This window comes from Amphiprion ocellaris, chromosome 12, assembly GCF_022539595.1.
Source record: "Amphiprion ocellaris isolate individual 3 ecotype Okinawa chromosome 12, ASM2253959v1, whole genome shotgun sequence".
Taxonomy (NCBI): Eukaryota; Metazoa; Chordata; class Actinopteri; family Pomacentridae; genus Amphiprion; species Amphiprion ocellaris.
Genome location: NC_072777.1, coordinates 13,477,890 through 13,492,372, shown reverse-complemented (window position 1 = coordinate 13,492,372; position 14,483 = coordinate 13,477,890). Strand labels below are relative to the sequence as shown.

The 14,483-nt window shown below is 37.4% G+C and overlaps 1 protein-coding gene across 2 annotated transcripts; it reads left to right on the top strand.

Moving 5' to 3' along the window:
• The first annotated feature begins 2,327 nt into the window (after window positions 1-2,327).
• vgll2a (vestigial-like family member 2a) lies at window positions 2,328-13,787 on the top strand. Of its 2 annotated transcripts, none has more exons than XM_035946061.2 (4): window positions 2,328-2,543; window positions 4,170-4,416; window positions 6,632-7,132; window positions 9,151-13,787. In XM_035946061.2, exons 1-4 carry the CDS (start codon window positions 2,466-2,468, stop codon window positions 9,198-9,200), a joined length of 876 nt encoding a protein of 291 aa, XP_035801954.1. In that variant the 5' UTR covers window positions 2,328-2,465; the 3' UTR covers window positions 9,201-13,787. The 2 variants fall into 2 exon arrangements, with proteins under 2 accessions (XP_035801954.1, XP_054871616.1); XM_055015641.1 differs by having other exon boundaries at window positions 8,906-13,787.
• The last annotated feature ends 696 nt before the right edge of the window (window positions 13,788-14,483 follow it).

The window sequence follows — 14,483 nt, the reverse complement described above, 5'->3', positions numbered from 1 at the left end:
TAACTGAATCAATATTCAACTGATTCTTATGTGTGAAGCCTTTTTAAGATATTATAGCAATGTTATGACTTAGATAAAATAATTCAGCTCGTAAAATAAATACACACATGAGACTAAAAGTTATTTCAAACAGCCCTATGGGAAGTATTTGGCTGCCTGACCTCTATGTTTTTACAGAGTAAACAGAAAATGAAAGAAGTCAAACGTCTGCCTGACTATGAGGCTAAATTTCTAATATTTTGGAATAAAAATGTGATTTGTAAATCTGCTGTCAGTATAATGCTTGGAGACGACATACAAACAGTGTGGCAGAACACTGATAAAGCTATGGTAAACCTTGAATGAATGTGTTCTTGTACTGTAGCTTGGTAACTGTTGGTAGGTTCCCTGAGACCTCTGACCTCAAGTGATGGCACCAAGATGGTAGCAAACTATTTGACCTTTGACCTCTACAATTTGGGAGGCCACTGAGGGATTGTGGGAGTTCATAGCTTTGCATTCCACTCATTGGTCAGTTTAATTTGTTTACTCATTCAATTAGCAGGAAGTGGCAGTTGTTACATTCTCAACTGTGGCTTAAAACACAAGAAAAACTTCAAGTCTGTACAATAAGGACAGGACTGCACCCATACTAAGTGTTAAAATCCTGAATTTTAAGGCAGTTGTTAAATTGCTCATCAGTATGTAGCCTTTGATCATCATACTGTCTAGTTAAGGTAATATAACTGGACTCATTTGTAATCAAAAGAAGCAGAACTATCACTAAAACTGAAATTAAATAAACCTAGATTTTTCACTAAAGGCATCCCACAAATGAACAAAAATGGAATTGAGGATTTAATAATAGTCATCTATTTGTGTTTCAGAGGGAAATAAACCCACAAATAGGATTACAAGTTGGTGTGATGCTGATTATTAGTGTATTTAGTGGAAGAAGTCCTTTATACCTGCCGCCTGCAATTAACCGATTACACATGACACGTTCAAGTTTCCCACCAGCCAATCAGTGAACATGTAGAGACGGAGAGCAAGTTAAAAAGGTTAGAAAGAAAGCGGAGAGACAAATAAAAAGCAGAAGTAACATTAATGAATACACGAGTCAGACTTCAAGCTTACACTTGACACTTTCAGGATCTAAAATTATTGCAATACTAGGTGCACTTATGGAATTATGAGGGGGTATCACATGAAAACTTTGCACATCTTTCAAATATTTAGTCAGTATCAAACAACATTTCAACATTTCAAGACATATATAGAGCCCTCAATCTCTCAATTGTGTCTTTATTTAAAAAAAACAAAAAAGAAATTTCCTAGGAGACCAAATGTGTTCCCTCCCTTTATCAAACTGTCCTGGCCTGGTTATGAACTAGTGACAAGTTCATAAGTTCATAATGAAAAATAATTGTAAAACAGTGTGAAACACTGTTTTCAAGAAAGAAGTGTTTAAATGCTTATGTGGGTCAGTGCAGCAGCAAAACTAATGTGATCTGTACCTCAAAGGAACAGACATTACCAGGAGGAAACCTATTTAATTGAAGTAAGAAAGAATTGTGAAAGAAAATGTTTGTATATTTGTGAAGGAACTCTGTAGACTTTGTTCACAGCAGTCATGTTGACATGAAATAGTAGGTGCAATATGAAAGCTGAAATATCTTGATACCTATTGGATGAATAAAGCTTGGTGCAGATGTTGATGGTCCTCATGGGATGAATTCTTTAGTGGTGTCCTGGTGAGTTAATTGTAACTCACATGACCTGCTCCACATGATGTCATTTCCTCCTGAAGAACAGACTGGCAAGACTCCAAGGCTTTCTGAGTTATTTAATATAAAGTAGTGTGTGAGTCAAGTGTAGATTTATCGTATGTCAACAGGTTTACTCTTTATAAAAAATTTAAAAGTAATATGTTCTGCAATGAGATAAACTTTACTTGAATGTAGTACTAATCTTGTAAATCAATACTTTTACAGCAACCTTTTTACAGTCTAGATTTAAGTGCCATTAATGACATTGATGGAGGTTATGTCCCATTAATATGGAGTTTAACACCAGTGTTTACCTACTATTTCATAGAAAAGGCATATGAAATTGATAAAATAGGCCTATATATGTATACATTCTGAAGGATAACTGCAAAAGTTTTGGTCAGCAAGATAAAAGCACATATTTGAGTTTCCAGCTCGTGATTTAGTGTCCAGTAATTAAAAGCCCATTAAGGCTGAGGTGGAGCTCTGGCCTGCGATTGGTGGGAGGGAGGCGTCACGCTGGGTGTGAGGAGGGAGGAGGGTGAGGCTGGAAGGGGATCCCTCCACTCAGCCCGGCCGCAGTCCAGTGCGTAAAGAGCGCAGCGCGGAGAGCCTCACAAAGTGTGCGTCCTCCGCCGCCGGGATTACTGTTTCCTCTCCGTCTGGACAGAGCTACTCTCTCAATGAAGCTTGGTTCTTCTCTGTGATTTCTTCGCCATGAGCTGCCTGGATGTGATGTACCAAGTGTTTGGTCCTCAGCCTTATTTCAGCTCCTACAGCCCCTATCACCACCAGGTACGGGTCATGTGTTCACCAACTGTTTCTATCAGCTCGGACAGCACTTTTCTCTGCACCGTGGGCTCCAGATCTGTCTGGATGTACAAAAAATTTACTTAAAGTACACTAACCCGCAGTTTACAAGTTAATTACTTGATAATAAAAGAGAAAGAGAGGCTTCTACTGCCTAATTACTGATAGTAATAATATATTTATAGAGCCCTTAACACCACTTATCCTCTTTACATCTAAAAATATATTAAACAAACTGTTAACCTGCGCTTAAAACCCAATAAAACGCAAGCCATGGGCTGTATTAATAGTACTAAAGCGCTTGTTGCGGAAAGGCTCAAACTCCAAACATTAACATGTAAAACTATTTTATGCGTCGCCTGAATTAATGACAATATTACACAATTTGTCCAAATTAGTCAGTGATCATCTGCTTTAAGAGACGCTGAACAGAGTGTTTTATTTCCTCTGTTCAGGCCAATTTAGTCAAAATCAAAAACAGCCTAAAATAAAAGACATATTTAATATATTTTATGTTTTCATGAGGTGCAGTTAAGACAAAACTTATAAATTCTGTGTTGATCAAGACTTTTGTAACTTTTTAATATAAATACTATGTATGTATTTTATGTGTTTGTTTTTTTTTTTTTTTTAAGTCTCATCTGTTTCTCTAATTGTTTATTGTTGAACAAAACCTGACAGGACAATAATCGTATTACTTGACCATACTCATTTATCCATTAACATATATTTTTAATATATTTTATATATACACTTGTGTCTGTTAGTGGACTTTCAGTCTGTGAGTGTCAGGAGCTGCAGTGCAGCAGCTTTTAGTGAGGCCTTTCCAGACCTGTTAAATGGCTTTTTTCACTCTCTTAAAACCTCTCAGTCAACATCCAGGCATATTTCACATAGTGCCAAAACTCACTGTCCGTCACCCAGCCAGCCTCGGATCAGCCTGCTCAAGCGAAACACCGCATTATCATAGATTTTCACTGTTTATTAGAAACATTTCATGATCAGGTATTTTGTGTGGTTCATTTAGACTTGAACTAGAGTTGCATCTTATCTTTATTAAAAGCAGATGCATGTAGTTTTAGCAACAAAATCTATTTGTTCTTTAGTTAAATTTGCAAGTTAGAAAAGGTAAGAGTAAAAAAAAAAGCAGTGGAAGTTTGTAGGTTTTTCTGTCATTGTTTGCAGAAGCAATGAGTGCAAAATTATTGCGCTTAAAAATGATCTCAGCTCCTGACATGTTAATATATCTCTGTACTGCAAATTATGTAGCGATCAACAGGTGAAATATTGCATGGAACTGGTGATTGTTAAAGTCTTCAACCACTAAACTATACCTACAGAAATTTCCAGGAAAGCATTATGTTTTGTTTTGTTTTTTTTTTACATTTTAAATAAAAGACAGACAATTCAGTAAAGACAAATGTTTCATAGGAAGCATTTGTGTGGATTTACTTTTCATTGTATATAAATTTCAAAAGTATAATTTTATGAGATTTAGAGGTCAGATTTTATTTGAGGTCTATCATAACAGGAAGGACACAAAATGCATCAAAACAGAGAACATGAAAACACAGTTAACAACACACTGATATGAATCTGTGTTGCTTTTAGAAGCTGGCTTTGTATTCCAAAATGCAAGACCCCCAGGAGAGCGGCAGTCGGCTCGGCCCCCCGGGGCCCCCGGCCATCAAAGAGGAGGACAAGGAGCTGCCGCCGGGTGCCGAGTACCTGAGCTCCCGCTGCGTCCTCTTCACCTACTTTCAGGGCGACATCAGCGCGGTGGTGGATGAACATTTCAGCCGAGCCCTGAGCCAGACGACAGCGTACCCCTCCTCGAGCAGCCACAAGGCCGTAAGAGGTGTGTGTGTCTTTGTGTGTGTGAGTGTGTGTGTCAGTGTTTGCAAATAGCTTTTTTTCATTTGCTTTAACCACCACAGGATGTTAAATCTCTCCACATTAACCTATGAATTTTTAGAAATGTATGTAAATTTGGTTCTGGCTTTTTATTTTTTGCACTTTGTCTTGGTTTCCTTTAAGATTTCGACCTGCTGATTGATAATAAGGTGGAAAAACAGCCTTTCCTAAATTGCAACAACCTTCAATAGTTGTAATTACTCACTTCAGTCAAAAGTACAGATGTGTAAAATAAAATCTGCAATTTTTAGTGCAGCTTTGATTGTTGTTTGATTGCATTCAGACTGGACTGAAGCCACTGACTTTTTGCTGTTTTGTGCAGCCATTCGGTGTCTTTTATTTCAGCGTTTTCTTGTGAAAAGAAAATGAAAAGAGAATTTACCCCTGCAATAGTTTTCAGTCCAGAAAAGAAACAGCATTCAGACAATTTGGTGGTCAAGTGTTTCCCTCCGACAACAGCTGAATAATCAATCAATTTTACAACAAATATGAGAAAAAGAAATCACTAATGTTCCTCAATATGTGGGTTTGATCACACTTTCAGTATCAATTAGAAAATATTTGAATCTTGTAACTGTGTGTCTCTGTCACTGCTGCAGAAGTGTTTTATGTTGATTATTGTCAGCATCAGTTATTTTATGTCACCAACAGAAAACAAGGAGAAAGTGAAATTTTTTGTTTGTTTTCTCGCTGACCTCGTGTTTGACGGAAATCTAAAGTCAAACCTGAAAAAATGACAAGACAAATTCTACAGCGATATGCTGAGAAATTCTAATTGTTCTGCAAGTCACTATTTAGAATGATTTGTGTTGTTTTATGTTCTATAAAAGATGTGTTGTTTTTTTTAAATTATTTTTTGTGCATTTTATTTCATGAGTGTTGTGTGTTGTTAAAAATATATCAAGCTTTAAAATTTTAATTCAAAGGATATTTTAAAGTATTTCCCAGGAATTTTCTTTGCTTTTCATGTTCTCTTTAATGACATTGCGTCTTTCAGAGACTTACTGTGCTAAAGATAATTTCTTTTTAGAGCCACATTGCAAGCTGAAATTACTTTATATTACATTACATTTCTAATTGTATTCTTATTAATGATTCCTGTCATTTGCAGAGTTATTGGGACATTGAAATGAACATTAGCCGTTTGTATCAACATAGATGATGATAAAAACTTATGCAGAAGGATTCACTCTTTCAATATTTTTTTCTAATCTCCTTCAAATTATTATTTCCTATTAACCAGCAGGCTTGCTTTTAATTTAATCTCTTTTCGCAACCTTTTGTATAACCCAGCAACATCAATCAGTAGTGAATGTGGAATTTAAAAACTTCATTTTGGAACAGAACATCTGTTTTTACAACAGCCAAGCACTATTATTAGTCTACATGTGGATGTACAGTTTACAGTATCATTGCATTGACTTTTTCTCAATTAATTATTTTGTCCCAAAACTGTCCATCAGCTGGAATAAATATCCATCACATGTACCATATTCCCATCAAATTAACCATTTTTTTCTACTAACACACCAAAAGATTCAGTTACGCTGATGTTAAACAGAGAAAAGCAGCAAATAGTTCCATTTATGAAACTGGAACAAGCAAATATTTGTCATTGTTTGCTTGATAAAGTGACTCAAATAGACAAATGAGTAGTTGCCAATAAATTTTCTGTCAGTCAGTGAGTCAGTACGGCTCTACTTAACTCTGCAAGATGATGAAGATGTTGAAATACACATTTAAAGAGAATCAGATCTATATGATTGAACCCTAAATTTTTTTTCTCCTCTCTGGACACACAATACATATTTTCGAGAAATTAGATTTTTAACAACATTATATATATATATATATATATATATATATATATATATATATATATATATATATATATATATATATATATATATATATATATATATATATATATATATATATATATATATATATATATATATATATATATGATTCAATATTTGATAATTAATCAACTATATATTTAATATAATATTCAATCTGTGGAGGCATAAAAAATTATGGTTAATGAGATTTCCTATGTGTCCAGACTCTAGGGACACCTTGTACATCATCTGGTCTCTATTCAGTAACGTGGATAAGGTTCTTTTATGATGTAACACCACTGATTTCTTTGTCGTCAGATGGATCATTTCCTATGAGCCAGAGAAGTTTCCCTGCGTCCTTCTGGAACAGCTCCTACCAGCCGTCAGTCTCTTCCACACTGGGCAGCGCTCTGTCTACTCCCCACACAGAGCTGTCCTTCTCAGGGGACCCGTACTCCTCCACCTCTCTGCACAGCCACCTCCACCAGCCCAGCCCCGACGCCTGGCACCCATCCCATCACCACCACCATCACCACCACCACCACCCTTACTCATTAGGGGGCGCTATAAGCACCCAGAGCTCAGCCTACCCTCGTCCTGGAGTTCACGAGATGTACGGCACAGCGTTTGACCCACGATACGGCTCGCTGCTGGTCCCGTCGGTGAGGTCGCACCATCGACTGACCTCTGGCAGCTCGGTACCGGGGCCCAGCGCCTCGCCTTGTGACCTCGGGGGGAAGGGAGAGTCGGGGACGGGGTCGGCCTGGAGTGGCGCCTTCACTGGGGCTGGAGCAGAGATCGGACTCAACATGGACACAGGTACTGTCAGTTTTACCAGTTAGTTTATTTAATATCGGAACAGCACGCAACCTCTAGATAACAAATAACTCAAACCCTCCCAAAGTACCAAAAATGTCAGGGACGATGACTGGAAGAGAGCCATGGTCCTGGAGGTGAGGCAGATCTAACACTGCAGCATGATATGGAGAATCAGAACATTATCTGTCATCAATCAAACTTATGAAAACATGATTTTCAGTCACAACTCTGTGAGCCAAGAGCTGACAGATTTTCCTTCTAATCAAACACCACAGAGTCTGGTCTGAACTACTTTTTAGTTTTCAACTTTTATGCTTCTTGTTAATACATTTAGTCAGGGGCTGATTGACAGAATCCTGCTGTAACACTTCGAAGTCTGTTGATTTTGGGGTCAAAGAGGTCCAACAACCCTGAGAAAGTTCTAATTCTAAAGTCTGAAAGTTTGGGCAACAGATTGGTCTTGGATAATGGTTCCCAACAAAGGCTTTGTGAGGAAACTTGTACATTTTGCTTCATAAAATTCTGCTTAATTGAGAACAGTCTTCTAATTATAGACTGTCCTTCTTTCTTCTCGGAGATATTTACCTCTTTGGGGCTAAAAAATGTTGATTGCCTAAAATGCAAATACATATTGCATGTACTGTAAGCCTTGACCAGTTGAATTTGCTGTGTTTGAAAGGCTCACAAGTTACCACTGATCTCGACCGTGTGACTATTTCTCAACAAGTAATAGATGCACACAAAATAAACAATATATGAATAATGATAAATAAATAAAGAGCTGTTTCATTGATGATGGCTACACTGAGGATAGTTGAAGCAGGTTAATATATTATAGGCAGAGCACTGCTGTGGATTTATTCTTGTGGATTATTTAATTCAGGTGAAAACAGTTCCACTCAGACACAGACAGCAATAACTTTAAATGTAAATACAGATATTGACTTTGTTCCATAAGAACTGTGAAACATTTCACACATTTTTTTTCTTAAAAATCTAAAACAGCAAAAAGTGAGGATAAGTTACAAACTATATCAGTCTAAATGTTTCATCACATGCTCGTCATTAGTAAATACCACAGAGAACAGATGTACCAGGAAGGTTCAGGGAATGGATTCTATTTGCTGAAAAAAACTTGTGATTGAGAAGAATGAAAAGCTGAAGAGAATTCATGTGTTAACAAGGTGCAAGGTTAACTTGTAATGGGGCTGGTAATTTAAACAAAATAAAGCAAAATTCCAGTCAGAGATGTGATCATACAGTTTGACTTTGAGCTGATGAAAACCACCTGTGAAACAGTGACATTCACATTGACATTGATGAGAACTTTTTAATGGATTTTCTCCACTCCATATTGACAGACGAAACCTTTCCTGCTCGATGTTGAACTTGGGCTGTCAAAAAGCACAATGAATTAATAAATGAGCTGCTGTAGCATTTGGTTGTGATTAAAATATTCTCTTTCAATACGTCTCTCACTCTCTGATTAACTAAAAGCAGCTTTAGTGACACAATATGAAAACTAGAATTAAATGAAGATCTGTTGCTCGGCCTCAGATCAACTTACACAAGTGGTTTGAAGCAACAAACCATCTGTCAATCAGCACCTAAACTTCCTTTTCTGTTGCTGTCTTACTGTTATCCCTTCTCTGCCTCAGGCAGTTCCTCCTGCTTTTAACAACAAGGCATTTGCTCTTCTTTTTCTAATCTCCCGTGTTGCCTCTGCCTTCTCTGTCTTGTCCTTTCGTTTCCTCCTTCCTCTCTTCCTCTCAGGTCTGCAGGCACAGGACAAGAGCAAGGATTTGTATTGGTTTTAGAGACCGCTGAGACTCTCTCCTCCTCCCCTCCTTCTCTCTTCCTTCAGCTTTAGCCTCTTTCCTCCACTCCTACTCTACTCTGTTGCTCTGCTGCTGTTATGGGATGACTGACAGAAACTGACTGACAAAAACTGGTGAGACGGCAGTTCTTTGTTTAGTTTTTTTTTTTTTTTGCTGTAATGGCTTCTGGTCTACTTGCAGCTCTGTGTTACGGCGGACTGTGCAGCAGCAGCGCAGCCCTGCTGAGCTGAACACCGTCGGTGTGGATACAAAGCAAACGTGGAAACAAAAGTGGACTCGCAGAGAAGAGAGAGAGGGAATCTGATCCTGATGGATCTGGACAAAGATGAGACCCTTTGTGCTTCTGTAACAGGCAGGGACAACATTCCTAAACCGGAAAAAGTGGACAGAGGGACAGAGACACATGTTGCTGAACTCGAAAGACAAGCGCCTGAAGGACTTGGCAGGACTTGCCTCACTGGGGCAACTGAGCTCAGACACTGGGAGAGTGTTATGGCTGGAGGAAAGGCGTTGTTGCTGTTCACGAATTGCAAGAATTTGGCAGACGGCGAAGGCAGGAGTAGTCCGGACACTTTGTTTTACGAGGAGTAATGTTCCAGCTGGACAACACAATATAATACAAATGAAATGAACAGCTTTGAATGGATTTGAACTCATGTCAATAGATATTTAAGGCATGATTCCAACTGCAAGCCTTTTCTGTGCCCTTATTCTATACTGCACACTAATTCCACAGAGGAATCGAAAATGGTTTCACATGGGACATTACACATTACAACATTAAGCATGCTCATACTAAATCCTCTTTCTGAGTGTTTTTGTGAGTGAAACTGATGTATACCATGGTCCTACAGGGCACTGCACAAAGTTAATAAATACATTTTGGATGGTGACCAGGCAGCACTAGAACAAAAACAGACACATCTTCTAAAAAGCATTTCATTTTCTCTCTGTCGTGTTTTGATTGATGCATAGTTTTCTGGTATGAAACAGAAAAACATTAATTTCCTATCTTGAACTATAAATAATGTACAGCACATACTGTATACTACTATGTAGGACAGGATAGGAACACAGTTTTTGTCGCATTTGTGTGCTACATTTACAGAGGTGAACTCAGTAAGCGTGGATTTGGTGATTTAAAAAGCTTGAAGTCCTGACTGCATTTCAGAAAAGAATTCAAGCTATTAAGAGCAGCATTAGATGTTGAAATTGGAATGTTTGGTTTCCGATTAACTGATCCATACTAATTATACTACACAATTTGTTGTTTTCATATGATAGACATTTTTGAAAAGTTTGCCGTATGCGATTCTAATGTAGTGCAGTTTTTGTGAAATTCAGCAAGTAACTTTCCACTGTCTGCTAGCTGTCTGGTGTGTGTGTGTGCTGAAGAAAAAGTGGCTTAAACTGATCCACTAAACAACAGTCCAGCATGTCCTGTGCAGTCCTGTAAAAGTAGTGGGAGGGGTGATAGTGGGAGTGAGAGGGATGGTAAATCTGGCACACGCTAACTATCTATGCTAGCTAAGGATAATGGTTCATCATTAATCAATTAAATTGCCGTTCATATTTTAACTGATGTAAAGTATATTAATCCATTACGTGGAAGTCAAAGGACATGCATGTCAGAAAGTGTACATACATTAACTGTTGTATCTGCTTGTGCCACCAGGTAGAGTCTTACTGTTTAATAAGATTGAAGACTAGATCATTTCAGTCACTCCTCGGATTGTCCTCCTGTGTGCAGTTACGCGTTTACTAGCAGGAAGTATTGTAAGGGTTTTGGTAGCAACAGGCACCATGACAAAGACTTCTGTGGTGGTTAATGGATTCCATCAAGAGCAAAGGCATTTGAGAAGTGTCTCAAACACCATATTAATTAATGTGAACTGTATATATGATATTATGAGTTAATCAATTATTGAGTGACAATGCTGCCGACTATCAGTTAAGAAAATTGTTTCAAATTTGTATGTCTAATGAGATGTCTAACTAGTTTTATATTAACAATCTTTAGAAATGCAGACTCCAACATTATCCTGTTTATTTAAGAAAGAGATTCATCAATGCTGATCATAATTGTCATCATCATCACTGACTGAAATGCTTTTCAAACAATGGTAATATGTGACGCAGACCTCTTCATTTCTCAATTAAATATAATCAAATTTTATCTTAAATGATGCACATATTTTTGACATTGAAATCACCAAATCAATGCTTACTGCCAGATACTGACAACTGCTTAATCTTGGCCAAATCTGTAGTTAATTATACTAAATACAACAAACTTATGTCACAGACAATGTCCCAGAAAGTTCAGATAGTCACAAGTTAGCTAAGACGTTTATGTTTGGCTGGAAGACAACTGTAGGAGGTTGAAAGGGTTTTCTGTGAATGTGTAGAATACTTCCTGTAAAACTGTCTTATGGGCCAATAACCAGAACCTCTAATCTACTGCTGATTCACTAAAGGCTGATTATTCCTACAACAGCAGCAGCACGACCACGCCTCTACACTTCACAGCAACATGGACCGAACTTTGCTGTGGACATTTTATGAAACATTATTTCAAGGTGAAAGCAGAGATTTCAATAACATCTTCATGGCTGTGTCAACATAAGAAACGTAAACTTCACACCAGGGGCTGCTGAGACAGAGAGAGAGAGGAGGGGTCTCTGTGATGAATGAGGAGAACGACGGCTATTTGGAGCCACTTGACTCTTTCTCTCTCTGCTCTCATGCAGCTGTCAACGACAACTGCTCTTCAGCTCTCTGAACACACACATGTACACACCGTTCCACTGTGCAGCGCTCGAAACAGGCCTATGAACTTAATAAAGGGAGCATTTAGTGTGAGCTGAGTCCTGCCCTACTGGGGCAACTGGTGCGATGTAAGTGGAGGGAGCAGAGGACACACACAACTGTCAAAAAGTAATTTGTGAGTGTGGATGTATGTGCAGGCATGTGTTTATTTCTATAGTTACAAGGATCACATTTTTCAATCAGTGCAAAAGCTTAGAAAAAAATCATTTTATTGTTCTCACACTTTCACTAAATGTAAGATTGGGATTAGGTTTAGATTAACGTTTGGAGTTTGAAGATAATGTCAGCATTATTTTCTTTTCTCATTTTCATTAACAAATTCTTTGAAAATACCAAAACCAATGAATTTTCTAGCTGTGAAATATTGTCTGTGTGGCAACAGCCTGATATAGGTTCTGTCTTCCTGCTTTTGTAGTTCAAAATCACATGAAAGCCATTATGAAAGAGACAAATTCCTTAATTGTAATGAAGATGGCCTGAAAACTTTTGTTTTTCTATCACAAGTGGACCATGTCTAGATCCAAGCTAAGTGCTAGGTCACACCAGAAACATGGGACAGGAGCAAAGTTTTGTTGCCACATCAACCTCAACAACTTCAATAAGAGGTGAGAGTTGGTTAAAACAGTTTTTAAAAAGGCACGTCAGAGTTAACCAAAATTGCATTCTGCACAACAGCACCAAAATTTTCACATGTATGAAACTGAAAATATTTGATTTCAGGCTGACATTTTGCTATTAAAATGACAGTGTGACTGTGTCCTTGCACTGGGTTATGATAGTTTAATAAGCTGAGAGAAATAACTTCATTAATGCCCACAGTCACTCATTAATTCTTTAGTTCTGCAGTTGCAACTTTCGGTCACATTAGCTCAGATTCAGTCCTGAAACTTTAACCTGACACTAATGACCAATAATTCACATCTTCTTGCTGTTCGATACCACCAACCACCCTCCTCCTATGCGCTCCTGGTAGTTAATTTATAATGAAACTGATTTAATACTCATGTTTGTTTTTGAAGAAGGACATTGTTGAAGATAAGAACGTTATTCTTCAGATCTAACTGTAAATCTACTTTCTAAAATGTACCTGTGTCTTTATGTACTATAAAACCACAAAGCAAAGTAATGGCTCCTATATGACACTGTGGCTGCACACAATATTTAGTTGGCTGATTAAATTCACTCATTGGTTTTGGCCTTTTTGAGAACACGCAAAAAATGTTGTAAAAATTTAAATAACTATTCTCCAGGACTCTGTTCTCCACTCACCAAATGTTTGTGGCTTCATTTCCTTGATCACAGTGAAGGCAAGCAGTCTTAGAAAATGGGTGATTTTGCTAACAATAACCAAAAAATCCTTGCAAATATAGCGATCTGTTATCATGTGTGTGTATGCGTCTGAATCGACTCTCTACATGACCAGCGCCGCACTTCTTTATGTGAAACTGTGATAGTATCTACTCTGTCCTTTCTTTTCCTTTTTTCTACCTACATACTGTAAATCAACAGCCACAGCATGCAGCAGTGTTTTATGTGAATATATTAATATATTGCCTAAAGTATTGTTTCTGTTGATCTCGCTCCAGTGAAAAGTCTTTGTATGTATTTGTTGTTTGCCTGTAACTAGAAACTGACAGCACTATTGTGTTTCAAAGATGTCTTGGCTCTCTCCTCAGTGGCTGCTACTGTGTTATTTACTGGAAGCAATGTCTGAAAATCTATGAAATGCCCAAAAGGTATAGGTATAGGTTTACTACTGAGTAAATAAAGCACCGTTTGATGTTAGAAAATTAGCATTTGCCTGTGATTAACTATACTTTACTATTTAAATCTATTCTTCAGACTTTTTAAAGTGACATTGGATAGGATTCAATAATAAGTACTCAGTTGAAGGTGTTAAATGTTTTGGCCATCAGTATGAATTTATAGTAGAACTGGTTTTAAAAAAAAGATCCCACATGCACCAATTAAAAATACAAGAAAATGAAAAAAACTGTTTGCTTCTATGGATCAGTGCTCATGTGTGGTAAGTAAGCAGTAAGCACTAAACGTGCACATATATATATATATATATATATATATATATATATATATATATATATATATATAACCCTAACCCATCCATCCATAGGTAATGGATGGATGGATGTTTTCTTTTTGGTTTTATTACATCTTATATATCTTATTATTATTATGTCTACTGTGCTGCTAGCATTGTTTCTGACTTTGCTGCAGTGCTTTTGCTAGTCACATTCAGTTTATGAGTAGAACTAATTACTGGCATATAGCTTCTTCGGGCTAACACATAATGTTATACTGTTGCTCAGTTTACTGAATCTATTGGTTTGCTGTGGTACTATTCATTAACTGTTGAGGGAATTTGTTATGATCTTCTGCATGCTTTATTGCTAATAATTGAGGATTAGGTGTTAATTATGTCCCTAAACTTTTCTTCCCCTGTGTTCCTTTTCTGGTTTGAAGGTCGTTTGGGGGGTTTTGTTGTGTGTTACTGTATTTAGTGGATCCTTAGAGAATACTTGTGGTAACAGATCAAGTGAGAATTAGGATAGTTTTCTCATAGACTTCTATATTATTAGACTTCTCTTCAGATCTCTCCTGGTGGATGCTACAGACGGCAGGGTCTCGGTCCCTCTTGGCAATTTACTCGGAACCTTAAGCTTGAT

Bases quoted from the DNA above. Each gene is read 5' to 3' on its own strand.
- vgll2a (XM_035946061.2), top strand. From the start codon at position 2,466: ATGAGCTGCCTGGATGTGATGTACCAAGTGTTTGGTCCTCAGCCTTAT. The intron at 2,544-4,169 runs GTACGGGTCATG...TGTTGCTTTTAG, and splicing joins ACAGCCCCTATCACCACCAG to AAGCTGGCTTTGTATTCCAA. The intron at 4,417-6,631 runs GTGTGTGTGTCT...CTTTGTCGTCAG, and splicing joins CAGCCACAAGGCCGTAAGAG to ATGGATCATTTCCTATGAGC.